Here is a 17,137-nt window from a genome sequence, read left to right on the forward strand (position 1 = left end):
TTTTCAGATGCACGACACACAGAGACCCTTATGCAGAAGTAAACGGAAGGATCATTTTTCTCTTGTCAAACTCACAGCAGCCAGTCGACAGCAACCAGCAGACTGATGTCTTGGGTTGGCAGGCCGACAGCGGTCAGGATCAGCAGCATAGTCACCAGACCAGCACTGGGAATACTGGCTGCCCCAACACTGGCCAAGGTGGCTGTCAGACTGGATGAAAACACAGGAAAGCACCACTTTAATCACATTCTTCAAATTTCCATCTAACCTCCAAAATCCACTCCGCCACGACCCTTCAGACACCAGTGAACACGACATTGCTGCATCTCATAGCGACCGATGAAGGCATTCACTCTCTATGGTGCTTGTGTGAAGAGCAAGGGCTGGAGAGCACCGGACTGGGTCCTCCATCGTTCACAAGGAGAGGTTTAAATGTGAGAGATGGGATATTTAATTTGAGAGTTCATGGATTTATATTCCATAAAAATGTCAGAGTGAAGGTCATCCATCCTCAACTCAATCTATCACAGGAAGAGCATTTGAGGATGATTGTTACAGACTGACAAAAAGAGCAAGTGGCTGGTGTTTGTCTTCCTGCCTAACGCGAGACACGGCACTGGGCCATGTTGTTCCTTGCTTCCTCCTGGTGGTTTATTTGTTGCGCTGTAAATTCCTCCTCTAAATAAGCTGCTCTGAGCCGTGCAGGTTTTTCTGCTTGCTGTTAAAAACCTGCTGAGTTTGTCCTCATTTATTAAGAGCTAACTGAGTTTGCTGAGCCACTTTTGTAGGACTCCATTTAAACCTTACTTAAATAGTGGCAGTTACAGCTCCTGCTGTTATGACTGAGAATAGATTTTCTCTAGCCACAGTCTTAAATGGAATCCATTTGAGAAACCTGTTTTCATCCAGGGGTTGCTCAACCACTCATTTGGACATTTTGTACTTAACTGAACTGCAGTTATGGTATGTTTCAATTTAAAAACTCCTTACTTTTAACTGTGCAATTGAATACGTTCCATGTACAAATCACAGGTGTTACTCTGACCTGACTGTGACAATCTGACCAGGGTCAAGGTAGATGCCGTTCATCTGGGCAATGAAGATGGCAGCCACAGCCTCATACAGAGCAGTTCCATCCATGTTGATGGTGGCACCGACTGGGAGCACAAAACGAGTGACTCTTTTGTCAATACCCAAGTTCTCCTCCAGACAACGGAAGGTGACAGGCAGTGTACCAGCACTAAATGGGGAAATCAGAAAGAGGAGCATAGATTATACATGTGTAATTATTTAGATTAATACTAAGACACATCTGTCAGTTTTGATGGCAACCTGGAGGCTGTCCCCAGAGCAGTGATCCAGGCCTGGAAGATCCCCAGGAAGAAGGTGAAGGGGTTTTTCCTGACGATAACAAAGTAAATGCTGGGCAGGAAGATTGCTCCGTGGATGATGAGGCCAATAATCACAGTGATCATGTACATGCCCAGCTGCCTGGCCACCACCTCCAAGTCCTTGATGGAGATGATCTTGCCACAAATCAAACAGGCGATACCGAAGGGAGAGTACCTGGCGAGACAAGAAAACACATTTTGTTACTTTAAATGTAGCTTTATATACAGAAAGAAAAGAAACTGTCAAGAAACGCTGATAAATTTTGTTGAACATCAGTATAAGGTTTTAACATGTTACATTGACTTAATTAGAAATTATAATAGAAAAAAAGGGATTTCTGATTCCAAATGAGATTCAAGAGGTCCGTGAGAATCCTACTGATACTAACCACATGATCATGATGACAAGCTTCATCACAATCTCATTGAGGATGTTGAAGAAATCAATCATGAGTTTGGCTTTCTCTCCCATCTTGCCCATGCAGATGCCAAATGCAATAAAGAAACCAATCAAACCTGCAACAGAAAAGCAGAGATATATCAAAATCTGAGGTGATTCCAGTATCAGGAAATTATTAGTCGGAGATTCAAGGTTTGTTAGTTAAAAACATTAGGGTGATTTTTATTTATTTTTATTGATATTTGCCACTGGAAACACTTTTATTTGTAGCTCTGCCAGCATCATGGCTACAATGACTTAGCAGCAGTTTTCCGTGACATTTAGTTGAGATTTTATTTGCATTATAGACACATTTGTTTTGTATTACATTTCCTAAACATTGGCACTATCTTTGCTGCTGGAACAATGCAAATTTCCCCACCATGGGATTAATAAAACATTATCGTATCGTATCGTATCGTATCGTATCGTATCGTATCGTATCGTATCATATCTTAATGGGACCAGTTAGATAAATTCTTGCTACTTCCTTTTTCTATTGTGTTTTTGAGGGAAATGTCTCACAAACTAACACAAAACATTTTATTTTGCAACAGTTACACTTGTGCATTTCTGTGCTAATTAGCATCAGTTTGCATGGTAAAATGCAAAATTTAGAAGGTAAACACGCAAAGGAAATACAGGTGAAATAAGTGCTACGTACCCAAAACATTCATGCCACTTTTGAACTGCAGTGACTTTTTGATTATGAACTGAGGTTCCTTGGTGAGGTTAGCCACCAGGCCCTCCACAGCGGTGGCATTGACGTCCTCCTCAACGATCACCTCCACCTTCTTTGTGACCGTTTGAATCTGAAGTAAGACAGTAAAAGCTATGGATATTAAGCCAGTTGACTGACGAGCTATAAAAGTGCTTATGACACATTGTTATTTCACATGTGCTTCCTTTTTTTGGTGCATCTTGTATTTCTCTGCTAATAAATCCAAAGACAAGCCAGTACAAGTTATAATCTCTCAAAAACGTTCATTTTGTCTTCTTATTAGTACACTAGTTTTCAGTTCTTTTGTCCAGACAGATAAAGATTAGATAGATGTTGCCACTCATCTGAGAAAGTAATACCACAAACAGACCTGCTGGAAACAAGCCTGCACCAGGTTCTCTGGGAACAGGTTCCTGATCAGATCAAAGAAGGCATCCAAGCTGGACACGTCATCATTTTTCTCGCCCTCGCCCAGATTCTCCTTCAGTTTGGGGTTGCCGGGGTGGATAACTAACACCAGGATGACTCCCAGGATAGCAGCAATAACAGTGGTGGACATGTAGTAGACCATAGCTCTGGTGCCCAGGCGACCGCTAGATTTGGCGTCCAGACCGGCCAGACCTGCACCCCAAAACAAGCAAGATGATGTTTACCGGATAAATATTTGGTCTTATTGAATGGAAATGTTGACTCAACACTGTTGGGGCATGAGGGCTGGATGCAAAGACCATTAGGGGATAATTGATCATGTCAATTATGATTTCAGAAACAGAATTACAACAACAAGTCTTTTTTTTTTTATCTTCTTCATTTTTTGAGGGGCATTACTGCAGAGAAAGGTGTAGATGAAGAACTGATTTGCTTTTTTAGATGAAGAACTGATTTGCTTTTGTAATCAAACTCATCTATATTCAAGTGGGTAAACCTAAAAAAAGACAAAAAAGAAACCAGCAATTTATTGAAAATGTCCAATATTCTAAATGCATTTCATTGTGATTGGTCACACTGCACCTGTGATTAAACTGGAGATGATGAGAGGCAGGATCAACATCTTCAGCATCCTCATCAGGATGTCTCCGGGAAAAGCAATCACCATGACAATATCTGGGTGGATCGGGGAGGCAACACGAAGCAACATCCCTGCTACAGCTCCCAAGATCACACCTGGAGTGCAAGAAGAAGCGGGAATGAGTGAAAAGGTGAATCTGGAATTAAATAAAGAAAATATATTACCTGTGAATAACACTTTTTAAGCATGTGTCTTAGGACTGTATTCTGTACAACTGAAATTAATTTAAACCAACAATTGACGCTCTGTTGATTTGCCCTTAAAGACGTCCTAATGACTGCCCCATCGTCTTATCAACTCAGCAGATTGGAGCTGTATGAGAGCCTGTCTGAAATATGCTTTGGGAGGACAGTGGGCTGTGCAGATAAAACGGTAACTTGCTAAGAGAGCGTAAAGCTCATGGAGGATTAAGATCAGATGCCTTTGAAGCAGGGGGGGAGGAGGCAGCATGTCAGATTCCCTGGTGAAGCATCTGTAATTTCCGCAAACCCGAAACACTTTCCAGGATTTTTTTTTTTTCACTTTGTGGCAGGGAAAGTAAAAAAGGCTAGGATTCAATAAAAATCATCTCAAGCTCACTTTGTACCTCTCTGAGCAATTTTTTTTGCTTCCTTATCTATCTCTTAACCTCTGTCCACCGAGAAGGCTGAGGAAGAGTGACATTTTAAAGACCAGCTCTTCTCGAACGAAATCCTCGGAGACATTCAGAGACATAATGTCTTCTTCTAACTACCAGTTCTTTTCCTGCCACACACTGAGAGTAAAGTTGACCTCTGTGTGCTCTAACCCCCCTCTGCCCGGTGGTTGGCCTCTGTCTGTCTGTCTTAGCCCAGACAAAACCCCAACATCCCCCCGGGGCTGCACTTCCTCTGCCAAAGATAATACAGGCCTGACATGTTGGTTAATAACACACACTGGAATCAAAAGCCCTCCAGCTTTAAAAAAAAAAAAAAAAAAAAAAAAAAAACATTGTAAGTTGTCCGCTGTGTTTTAATCTATCCTCGTGGTTCTAGCAGCATCCTGTGGATTCTGCACACCCAATGGTTTTGGATGCCACTTAACTTCCTGTGCCTCTCTTTGGCCCATTTGCAAGTTCCCCATTCAGACTCTTATCTGCCAAGTGACAGATGATCAATGATCATGCTGGCTGACTTCTTTCAAGAGCACTGCAAAGTGGTGTGAGATGTGCACATAAAACATGCAAACATTAATGCAGATAAAGATTAAATGAGTTAAATGTGCACACATGTATGCATTTATATAAGCTTATAGACTGTCCTTGCAAAGTGCTGCAGAGGGGCCACAAAGCTGTCAGCCACAGCTAAGTATAAAAGAAAAATGTATCTGCTGGTGAAACAAATCTAATTAAGACCTAACCAGAAATTGCATCACTACCTCTGTTCCCTTTCCCTTCTGTTTTTTCATTAAATCTCACCCCCTACAGCGCAATGAGGCACTGCTATAATACCACGCAGTATTTTTCATGCATCACCAGAGGCTGTTTGGGTGTCCAGTGCTGCCACAGAGCGTTTGATAGCAACAGGTGGCACAGAGCTGGGGAAGGTCAGAACACCCAGTCATCTTACTGTCTGGTACACTGAGCACAGATGGCATCTCCTCTTCACGATACAAGGAAGCTGCATAATTGAGCTCTGAGTTAACAGAAGCTCAGTGGTAGTCGGCATCTATCTTTAGCATGTTGTGCTTTCTTTTCTTTTCTTTTTTTTTTTAAACAGGTCCTTGAGGTAAAAAAAGCAATGAAAGAGAAAAAAGTGATAATGAGGTCACTTACCGAGGACGGTGAGTGTGAGCAGAAGGTTCTTGAACATTTTGGAGCAGATTTTGGCACATTTCGACTGAGGCCTGGCCTCAATGGGCTCCAGGTGACTCTCATGCATCCTCACCTCCACTTGTTTAGGCATACTGTTGGCACTGCGACAGAGAGGAAAGAGCGAATGAGAGGGCTGTTCACTAAATGCAACACCATCCAGCCGAGCCCCAGTCAAAAACACACCCTTGGCCGTACAACACATTATTCATCGGCACACATCACACGGTCATACTGTGTCATGTGCGACCCCTGTGAGAAAGAAGGAGGCTCTGTTGACTCTAGGGCGACGTTACATAGAAAACAGATCATTCAGCTGTGCATAATGTCTCTGAAAACCGTGATAAGTTAAAAAGAAAACACTGCATAATGAAAAATGTTAAGCATTCAAGTGACGCCAAGCTGTCACTCCAACACTGTTCATGGTTACTATAGCATCCAACAGATGGAAGCTGACGACAAGCTGCTGCTTGCAAAATTGCAGCCCCTTTGGTGTGATTCTTCAGACATGAAGCATCTCCAGTCCGTTTATTAAAAGCTCACCGCGGGGATCTCTTTAGAGCGGAATTTGTTACAGATTTTTGTGAAGAAGTTGCTCTGTATTTGCACAAAAAGAAGACTGTTGCAACTGCTACAATATAGATATTCAGCAGGATTTTAATTTAAAAAATGCACAGAATAGTGAAGCTGTAACAAATTTCAAATGCATATTCCAAGTTCACTGACACCAGAATACTGTCTGGTGATTAAGTCAAATAGATGGAGAGACAAAAATTAAAACAAGAAAATGGCAAAAAGACAAAAGCAGTTTAGACTTACAAACCCTCTTATCATCTCTCTGTGTGTGTCTGTCTCTGTTGTGAATACATGGGAATTACTTTTAGAATCACTCCATACAATAGCAGGAAGAGCAAGCGCAGCGTAATTAATTGAATGAAAAGTGATTTCCCATTACAGGCAGTGTGGAGCAGTTTCCTGCCGTCCCATCGAGGTGTGAATAGATTTGTTAGTGAGAAGCGAGCCAGCTGTGTCTGTCACATGCCAGTTAGGCAGGTGTTCAATAACTCAGCCGGAGAAAACGGACTCAGGAAGAGGAAGAGAAGGAGGCGCCATAGCTTTGCATTCATCATCTCGGCAACAAGTTGCAGGGAACAATACATAAAGTTAGATTGCTTGTTTTGACATCTTTTTTTTTGTCTGCCCTGTCATTCATCCCCCAATGAGCACATGAAAGTGTTTGCTGTGACGGATTATAAAGAACAGCAAAGAGGAAACAACGTGACTGTGACCTTTAACCTCACCCCGGGGTTTATGGCCTAAAACACACAAATGGAAGCTTGAATGGTGAAGTTCATCTGTTTTTGTCCTCAAACCCTCCTCCCCATGTAGCTCATGATGAAGTCACAACACTTCAGAGATATCAGTCATGTCGGCTGTCAAGCTTTTTTTGAAACTTGATCAAAGGCGACGACAGCAAGCTCAAATCAATAGGCCACATTTAGAGAACTTCCTCTCAACCAAAGGGGTCTTCATTGTGTTGTTGTGTAAGTAGTCCCTGACAATTCCACATGAACAAACACGCACGCACTCACTCACACACTTACACACACCTCCCCCAGCTTTGTGTATTGCAGCGTTGAAAGCTTGGCCATAGGAAGACCACCTGGTCGGCTTCCAGGCACACAGATGGACCAGTCCTATCTCCGCTTATTAATTTCAAAGTGAAGTGTGAAACACAAGGCAAATTACAGCCACATTATTCTCGACCTTCTGAGTTTATTTCAAACTTCAGATAAAAGCTGGAGGAATTTGTAGAAACCCCAGAAATAAAATGCTGGAAAAAAATTAGCACCAGCAAAAGTAATCCCATTCCATAAGAGTGATGAGTGCAGTTAATTGAATTTCCCCCCTTTTTCTCTTCACCCTTCCATTATTTTTAGCACTAAGGGAGGAAGCAGGCAGTATTCTGTCATGATCCTCTCATTAGCACTTCTCTCACCAAGTCAGAGACAGATGAGGGAGCAGGTTGGTGTGACCCAGTGATGGATTAATATGGAAATGTACAGCACAGAGCAAAGAACTATAGATTTCACATCAGAGAAAAGGTGTTTTCTTTATGTTATAGAGCGATTTTATTGAATGGAAAATTCCTCTTTTTGTGCATAATTTTAGCTTTGATTAACATTTCATGAGGTTCAAATTAATTCTCTGTGCCCCAGCTAATAACTCAGAGATATTAAGCTTTAAAGTTTGCAGCATCCATTGACTTAAATGGGTCTGGGCTGCTTCTTTTAGAAACTGTGAATGCAGAAAAAATGTCACTGAGATGATAATAGAGACTCATAAAGAAAGTTTATTTGACCATAATCGGATTTGACAAAAAAAAAAAAAAAAATGTTGAGTAGAAAGTCATAATTCAGACGATGTAGAAAAATGCACAGACGCACACAGTTTCTCCTCCTCTAATGAGATCATCCTTTAAACCGGTTAATCTTGGCCAAGGGCTTAGTCAGATTATTTCATTACAGGGTCGTAAAGCCATGAAGAATTAATGAAGGTCTTAACAAAACTACACCTACCCATGTCGCTTACAATCTGTACAGAAAGATGGTTAAATTCCTCACTCACTCACACGCTTTTATAACAGAACTTTTGAGTTTTGCATAAAAAATGCATTGTAAAATATGAGTTAAAGAATAAAGACAGTAAAACTGTAAATGCACAGTACTTACTTCATTTCTGGGGGAGTTGAGGTAAGTGCTATATACATTGACCAGTATCAAATCTCCAGCCTTTGGTATTTAAGAGCGAACCAGCACAAGAAAGGATTAGAGGGATCACAACTGCTCCATCCAAAAAATAAAAATTGTTGCCAGATGTCAGCAGGATAAGGTTCCAGGTACAACCGGTGGCCGGAAACAGCAGAGCTCTGCTGACAGCTAGCCGCTCTCAGCTGTCCACCAACTCGTCCAAAAGCATCCAGAGAGGAGCAAGTCAACACAGTCCAGGCGAGGGACCCAGTCACAGCCACGGCAACCTGAATTGCCCCATCCTGATGTCTGCAGAACCCCCCCCTCAGCCCCCACCCCCTGACTCTCTTCACCACCACCAACACCCACAAGTAGCCACAAACCACACATGCAGACACACATCCAACAACTCCTGGAAGTAAATAAATAACAATAAAAATTTAAAAAAAAAAAAAAACAGAAGTGGGGGGAGGAGTCAGCATGTGAGCTTAAGAGTCAAATCCCTCAGGGTCCCTCCATTCCCTGGACACTGTAATCCCCCACCACCACCACCCCCCTTGAAAGCAAGCTTCCACCCTCATCCAGATACCATGGATGGCGCGAGGGAGGCCAGGCTGCTGGGGATGAGCGTGATGATGCCTGCTAATGGCACAGTGCAGACAGTAGTGCTTTGTAAGTAGCCCTTTTGCAGTAATGACAAAGGAATGATGGCTGGAAGATTTAACATCCATAATGTTGCAGTTTGAGCTCATCCTGATGGGCAGTAGATAAGAGGCTACTGGTGATTAAGTGAACATATATCATGAGGGGTATTTTCGCTCTCTGTGTCTGTGTGTGCATGAATGTACACGTAATAAAAAATGAGCTACGAATGAACAGATTTAAGTCACACACATACAATCCAACATATAGATTTACGTATCCCCACTATTCATTGGAAGTCCAAAGCACAAATGACCTATGTGATTCATGCGAGGATGGTGTCACGCTGATTTCCCTCTAGTCTCCCAGCAGCATGGGACTTCACATCGTATTGAGCAGTATCACATTATTCTAATTAGGCAAATGTGTTGGAAAGCTATTTCCTCTTCAAACAAATGACCAACCGCACAACAAAAGCCAGAGGAATGCCATGTCCATCTGTAAAGGTTGTGTCATGAGAAATCACTCATCTTAAATCCCTTAACATGTCATACTCATTCAAAGGGCTCTCTCAGGGGAAAAAAAAAAAGTTTTCGTGATGAGAGCAAGGCACCAGGACAGAGAAGAAGGGGTTACAGGAGGGGGAGAAAGAGGGACACTCGGGGAGAAAAGGGGGTACCGGGGTCACACCAGCACCTCTCAGCAAAAAGAGGGGCCTGTGTGAGGGGAAGGCCGAGGCAGCCATCCCCTGCTCTTGGCTGGTACCATGTGAAGCTCTCTGCTTCCTCTCTCTTCCTTCTGAGGGCCTTTGTTTCACACGCAAACAGTGGCAGTGGCCCCAACTCGCCCGGCCAAGCGCTGCATCCAAACTGGCAGGGGTGAGAAAAGAAGGGGGGGGGGGGGGGGGGGGATTCGAATGGGAGGGGGTGCGAGGGTATAGCCAGGGGGAGGAGGAGGGCAGTGGGCATGTCCAGAATGCCAGTTCTTTCAGGCCACTGATGTCATGCCTGTGCCCACCGTGGGAGAGCAGCGGAGGGACCAAGGCGCCCCTTTCTCTTTCCCCCTCCACAGTCTCTTTTTCCAGGATGAATGAATCTTTCAGAAGCGGCAGCCCATTGTATCCCATAATCGACGGCGATTATCCCGATTTTATGCAGCCTTCCCAGTGCGAGGAGGTTCCCTGAGTGCTGGCATTGAGGGCCGCCGCGATGCAGCAAGGACCACGAGGGGTTGTCCTAGCAACACTCTGTGGCTTAGAGAGAAGGGGATGAAGGGGAAAGAGGAAGCTCACAGCCACACACATCCCCAGCACACCAACACACAGCCCGCACACACACACAGCACAAAAAGATGATACATGGCTTTAAAGATTAGCAAAGAGAATGACATATTTTATCTTTGTCTTCTAGAGAAGATTTGATTTCACAGACGAAGAAATAACGAATCTTTCAAATGCTTTCACAAACTTCACAGGACGTTTTTCAGATGAAGCGTTTTTGGTGTTTCTCTGTATCATTAATGAGATGCTCTGACACGCTTTGCCATACAGTGCAGCTCTGTCATACAAAATGTGCTTACATAATAATCAACATGTTTGCATTGGAGACTACTGTGTGTGGCTACACTTGTTTAACTCAGGTTGTTGCGGTAGCACAGAGGGAGATGTAAATGAGAATACAAGTTTCCCACTGGTCTCTCGAGGGGCCCTATGCCCGTTCTCATGATTGGCGCATCACAATATACTCGGAGGTAAAGACAACTGGAGCTGGGCCAGGCTCCGGATATATCTGGCCCCTCTGGGCCTCACAGCCACTTGCATTACAGTGGGAAGAAACGGGCTCACACATACTGGCTGCCTAGAAGCTGTGAACCCTCCTCAAGAGCCCCCTCCAAAAGGAAGCTCTCAGCAAACACTTCAGGTTGTGCTGTGCATAGGAAGTGGGAGATAAATTCCAGCATGTGAAGAAAGGGAAGCTTTGTCACTCTACGCCTCTCGATTTTGTATCCCTGAAAGGTTGTTGGGATGAAAACACTCAGTGATAGTGATAGAGAGCAAAAAAAGTTACCAAACTGTGTCCAAATCAAAAACCAAATCTATATTAATGCTTTCCCTATATCCCGATTGTGCTTTCCCCCCCCAATAACTGGCCAAATTAACCTACCTAACAATATACAAGTATTTTATATCTGCCTCTGATCTGCAAAACAACAATTAATTGTGTGTATGCACATATTTCCAGTTGGAATCCACTCACTCAGAGCATAAATGGCACTAGGTGGATCTTTGTTTCCTATACCAGGCGCTGCATGTTGCATCACTGTTGGTGAATCTGAACCTGTATTCTCTATAACTGGTTAATTATAAAAGAAGCACAGAATGTGTCAGTGGTCCCCTTGAACGCTGTCTTGAGCTACTTCCAAGTGAACCCTGCAGTGAGAATACAGTCTGATCAAAGGCTGGCACAAGGCCAAAGGGTCTTCACATTGAATGAAGCACATTTTTCCTGATATTCACCCAAGCCCGCTCCACCGTCACTCGGTGTTGTCGGACTGAATTAAAATGCTAATCAATGAACACAGAGCAAGTGACACAGTCCTAAGGACGTGAACCTGTAATACCAAAACAATATGTCAATTTGTAACCCATTCTAACTGCTTGTGTGAGGTTTTATTTAATGTACACGTTTTTATTTCATTGAAGCAAAAAAAAAAAAAAAAAATCATATTGAACATTTTTATAGACTGCCTAAAACATAATCAGTTTACACCTCTCAGTCAATCAGATGAAACCCCAGCTAGCCATCAGCTACCCTAATGTTAACTGGTTTTAGTTAGCTATCACAATGGTGGGGGAAGAAAACAAAGAAACAGACCAAGAAAACTAATTTACAAGAAACTATTTTCAAAAGAGAAACTGGTAAAAGTAAATTAATTCAAATTAATTCGATGATCTGATTATTTGGCTGCATATTCATGTACAATTTGTCCAATAAACAGCTGTTTGAAGTCATTTATTTCACTTATTTGGTAGGCATAAGTTATTCAGTGTTTGCAGTGCACCTCTTAAAGCAGAAAGACATAGAAACTGCATATCTAACACTTCAAATTTTGTTTATTGTATCGTCACAATACTAAACACATCGCAGATATTTCTTATATCATGCAGTTAGTAATAATCCGTCATGTGGCAGTTTGGTGATCCTGTGTAAGATGTTTTTAGCAATTTACAAAGAGACTATTTTTAATCTGTGAGTAAAATAATACTCACATAGAGGAATATATTTATACACAGCGAATAATCCAATCAGTTGTAACAAATGCTGATTTAAAAATTTAAATGGGTATTTTTATTTCAGTAACTGCTGCAAATACTTCATTTTGACCATGACTTATCTGCTACTGACTGATTTAAGAGCTCATCCCTGGGGACAGTAAAGGGCCATGCTTGAAAACATTTGGGCAGCCTGCCTTTGAAGGTCTGAGCCGTTCAGAGTGATACGGGGTGCAGGGCAGGTATTCAGTACCACGGCCAGTGACACAGCCTCAGACTTTAGGACAGGTCAAACTGAAGGAGCTGCTTTTAAAAGTTGTAGAAGTCAGCATGTGGCGTCACTGTCAGCACTGACGCTACGCACAAAATGATAAAAATGATCTCCACACAGACAAGCATTTGGCTATATCCAAGTTATAATCTCAGTCCAAACTAACAAGCCAGAAAATGCACATGATGACTGACTGGGCATGCACATGTTGGTGTAAACAGGATGCAAAATATAGAACTGAACTGTACAACAGCTGCTAGCATAGTCAACAAGCTACCAAAAGCCATCACAAGTCACACCTAGAACTTTAATTAAGATTCTTGCAACACCATTCTACAAATGATACATGGAAGTTCAAGTTTTCACATGAATCCATACACTGGGAGAAGTCCGGTAGCAATTGTGCTAATAACCACTAATCTCCTCTCCAGCTACTTTCCTTGTTGAGCAGCAATTTGCAAAATGCTTCATCCATTGAATGCAATATCTGTAACACTCAGTTTTCCTCCTTTCAATGTATTTTCCATTTTTTATCATTATATTTTACAGTCAGTGTTCGTCTCCATCCTGGCAATTTCTAAATGAACCATACGTGCCTGTCTCTCAGCATCCTCTAAGGTTTCCCTTTGTTTAGCACAACGCTTTGTGTCCATAATGAGGCAGTCATTACAGAGCGTCTCTGTGAGTCCTGAGGCGAGAGCTGTAGTCTGCATATGCCTCTCAGATGTGATCAGTCCCACCGTAATTATGCCCTAACAGTCCATTATGCCGGGGTATGATTGTCACAAGGTTGAATTAGGTGATTTGAATTCATCTGGATAATATCTGAGAGGGACTGTAGTTTGATGGGATCTAATTCAATCACAATCTACCTCACAGAAGGAGCTACAACTACATTTGAGTCTCTGTTTCTGAGCATAAAAAAGAGGGCACATCAAAGCAAGCTATTCTCAAACCTCTGACATTGCATATTTCAGCTTTTACAACCCTCATTCTTCCTCCAGCATGTTTTAAGAGTCTTAACGATGATGCCGTGCTTTCATCTGGATGTTTCTAAGCTGCATCCAAAAGGATTTTGTTACTACTTGTCCTGGATCTCCTTTTCCCAGCCCCCATCCTCTGCCTGCAGCTGCACAGATGAAAGGTCAGTAGAGAAAAGAAGATCATCCATAGTCATGTGAGATTTTCCCACTGCACCTCTCCAGACCTCCTCCATCAGATGATGGCTTGCACACCTACTGCACTCATCTCTCATCGCTCGCCTCCTATAGCTGCTCGTGCGTTCATGCTGGCCTCATAAGAAACAGCGCCACAGTACTATCATTAGCAGAGGCACATCTGTTTAACAGAACTTGCGATATAGCAGCACACAGCTTTTGATGGCTTTGGTCCGATCCCCACAGGAGCTCATTAAATCAGCCAGTAAGACAGGACCACCCCACCCCCTACTACTACCACCACTATGGTGTACCCGCTACATTGCTGAGAGTGGGGATGACGGGGAATGGGTGGGAGGAGGGTACAATGGTAAGAATGCCATATAAAGATAGATGAGTAACAATGTATGGGGGAAGGGTGGATGAAAAAGAAAGGGGGGGAGGACTGGGGGAAAAGGAAGGTGGGGCCGATGAAGGTAAGGATGGAGACAAAGGAAAAGCGATCACAAAACGATGAGGAAATAAGTGAGGGTGGATGGAGAGGGGCTAGACGGAGGTCAGATTAAAGCAATCAGTGGAGTGGAGAATGAGATGGAGCGTGTCCCCACATTAATGTCGACGGGGGGGGGGGGGGCTTCTGTGTTGTCAAGTTATCTGTGGTTACGTGAAGAGTTGACATCTGTGTTGGGCAGCTGGCCCTGCAAAATGGGATTACTGCACAAATTACGTTTCATACATCGCTAGACTCACCTGACACTCTCAAATTTAGATCCATGTAGATGATACGAAGCGCTTACTTTCCGTCCCCCCCACCCTCCACCCCAACACACACACACACACACACACACACACTCCCCTAACTCACCCCTCTTTCTCGCATTTGTGTTGTACACAAATGCGGACACATACAAACACACATTAAATATTGCACTGTCATCCGTGTTCATAAATCTCCGCCGCTCTGGTCTCAGGGTATCGGAGGCGGGATGAGAGGGTTACAGTCTCACTCAGGATTTGCCAATAAGAGGACTAAGGAGGATGGATGTTCTCTCACTAATTAAACACTGGAGGTCTGCAGGGACTGAGCACAGCCTGAAGCAGTAGCCATGCCCCTCTCGCCTCACACCACCCTGCCGTGTTGACAGAAAGGGCATTACTGCACACACAATCACACACACGTACAGCTCATTACATCCACAGGCTAAAACTGACAACCGCACACACAAACCTACTGTATACTGATGAAAAACTCATCCAGTACAACAGGCACAATACTCTGTGGGAATCTTTAGTCACTGTAAGGTGTGTTAGATCATTTCAAGTCTTCAAAGGGCAAAATATGACAGAATTTTTACCTGTAAGAGGGAAAGTATTAGACAAAAGTCCATTAAAAAGTATGGACATAAAGTACCACAAACTGCTCTGACTAATGCCAACACAGTCAAAAAGAAATTCCTTGACATTCAAAACAACAGATTCCTACAGTATTCCTTGGTTCAAAGCATTCTCGTGCTTCTGGTATATGTGCCATATGGCGTCTACTGGTTGAATGACATGCTGCGCCTTCTACAGTAAATATAGCTTGACACACATGTAGATATGTCCTATATGGTGACGATCCCGCACACACATTTCTATAAGGTGTGATCATTAGTTTTAAAATACAACGTTCCCTGTATGTATTCTAATTAGAACACTCCCTGTCTGTGTAGCTGCACTGAGGAAAACGCACATCATCGAAGATGACAGCAATACAACGTGGAAGCATATCAGAGGAGCAGGGAAGTGTGACAGAGCTGTCGGTCTCTTGCTTTCACTCTCTCATTGTGTCTGTCTGTCTTCTACAGTACTCTCTTGGTTATTACACAGTCTCTTCTTCCTTTGCTCCGCTTGTCTTTCTGAAACACATTTATACATGAAATCACAGTGTTCTGTATCAACTAAAAGGGCAAACATGTTTAAAAGACAACATGCACTGAAGCTTGGAAATCTTGCATGGATGTGTATTTTAGCAACTGTTTTCATGCAGCAGACATATTTCTAATCAATAAAATCAATGATGCATGAAAAAAATATAAGAAATGTCTAAAAATAAAAGCTGAAAAAGTTTGATTTCTATTTGAACAAGCAAAACTTAGCTGTTAGCTTAGGTATGACTTGAGGTCTGTACACTCTCAGCCTGCTTTCCTTTCAGGACCACTTCACTAACACTGTTCTTTCAGAACCACATTCAACACACATGAACCAGTAGAGCTTGTTTTTCTTATATCCCAGAAACACTGCCAAAACAACAGCTAACTGTTGCCCACTACGAACTGTTGTCGCATGTGAAAAGCCATGGGGAGACCCCTGCTGCTCCTCAGTTCGTTGTTTTTCTTTCCACGTCATTATTCGCTGCACACTTTGTCAAACTATGTAAATATTTCTTCAGTCATGGGCAGCCCAGGAATGCCACTGGGAGTGAATACACTCGCATAGGCTTTCTTTCTCTTCCACTGCGTAATTATGACAGCCTACATACAGTCGCAGTCAATCACTACCAGAAGCTCTGGGCAAAAGCATTTTCAACACATTTCCACTGTTTGATCACAGCCAAATCCCCAGAGTACACACTTCTTAGCCCGCTCAGAGGTAAACCCCCATTCAGCTGAGATTTAAGGCATACAAATGCACCAAAATCCTTGCAATCCTTGTACTATAAGAGGAAAACCTCAGATTCCTAGTGATGTCAGCGTCCATCTGCATTAGCAGGATTGTGCACAGTGCATAGTTCAATTTAACTTGACAGTAAACTTGACTAATCTTATGGAAATTATTAGTTCAGGATAAACTACTGTGCAATAAACACGTTCATTTCAAGGTAAATATATGGAGACGGATAGATGGATAGATGGATAGATAGATAGATGCAGCTTCTAATTAACCAGTCCATAATGTGGTGAGCCAAGACCCTCGAACAAAACCCTCTCTGTCTTCATCAACCATTGAGGCAAGCCGCTCTTGGAACACGCCACCCCGACTAGAATAATGGGCCACTTTACAGGCCTCCAAGTTAGTTCACAGAATCTCGAGCTGGGAAACCGCTAGCACAGGGTTCATGGAGAGGAGGGGCAACTTAATTGTTTCCTCCGTTTTTGTTTTCGTAACCCCCCTCCTCTCTTTCTCCTCTTTTAGTTCTGAAAAGAGGGCTGACAAACAGGCAATGAACAGGATTGTTGTGTGTTCCACTGGACAAGTGGGTGAGGTAAACAAAACCAGACTGCAGGGTCCATCGGCTGGGGAGCTCATCAGGATGGGATAGGCTGAGCAGTGGGGAGCAGCACCCATGCCGGAGGAGGATTGGTCATCTGCGTGAGTAGGAGGGGTAAGGGCCACTGCCGGTTCTGGGGGAGACGAGGGTAGAAGGGGTGAGGGTAAAAGGGGGTCCAGAGGGAATCAGGAGAGAGAGAAAGCAAAAAAAAATCCCCCCAAAAACAGGGGCCTATTCCGGAAGAAGTGGGAGGTGGACATGGGTGCTGAGGTTACTCCTCCAAGTGTGGGCATTATGTTTGGTGCTGAAGTTCTCATGCATGTCCTGTTTTGGCTCCCGAAAATGTCT

The 17,137-nt window shown here is 43.1% G+C and overlaps 1 protein-coding gene across 3 annotated transcripts in view; it reads right to left on the reverse strand.

The window, feature by feature from the left end:
* The window catches only part of slc1a2b (solute carrier family 1 member 2b), a 30,153-nt gene that overhangs the window by 6,490 nt on the left and 6,526 nt on the right, over positions 1–17,137 (reverse strand). Inside the window, exons 1-9 of one of the 3 annotated variants that reach the window (XM_022189967.2) lie at positions 8,181–8,494; positions 5,413–5,552; positions 3,563–3,715; positions 2,922–3,172; positions 2,495–2,642; positions 1,781–1,907; positions 1,333–1,566; positions 1,046–1,240; positions 76–210 (exon numbers count right to left, since the gene is read on the reverse strand). In XM_022189967.2, coding sequence (XP_022045659.1) covers positions 76–210; positions 1,046–1,240; positions 1,333–1,566; positions 1,781–1,907; positions 2,495–2,642; positions 2,922–3,172; positions 3,563–3,715; positions 5,413–5,552; positions 8,181–8,218 — 1,421 coding nt within the window. In that variant the 5' untranslated portion in view covers positions 8,219–8,494. Of the gene's footprint in view, positions 1–75; positions 211–1,045; positions 1,241–1,332; positions 1,567–1,780; positions 1,908–2,494; positions 2,643–2,921; positions 3,173–3,562; positions 3,716–5,412; positions 5,553–8,180; positions 8,495–17,137 lie in introns of those variants that run through there. The other 2 variants (XM_051952792.1, XM_051952791.1) reach the window with 2 other exon arrangements.

Source organism: Acanthochromis polyacanthus, chromosome 8 (genome assembly GCF_021347895.1).
Source record: "Acanthochromis polyacanthus isolate Apoly-LR-REF ecotype Palm Island chromosome 8, KAUST_Apoly_ChrSc, whole genome shotgun sequence".
NCBI classification, from domain to species: domain Eukaryota; kingdom Metazoa; phylum Chordata; class Actinopteri; family Pomacentridae; genus Acanthochromis; species Acanthochromis polyacanthus.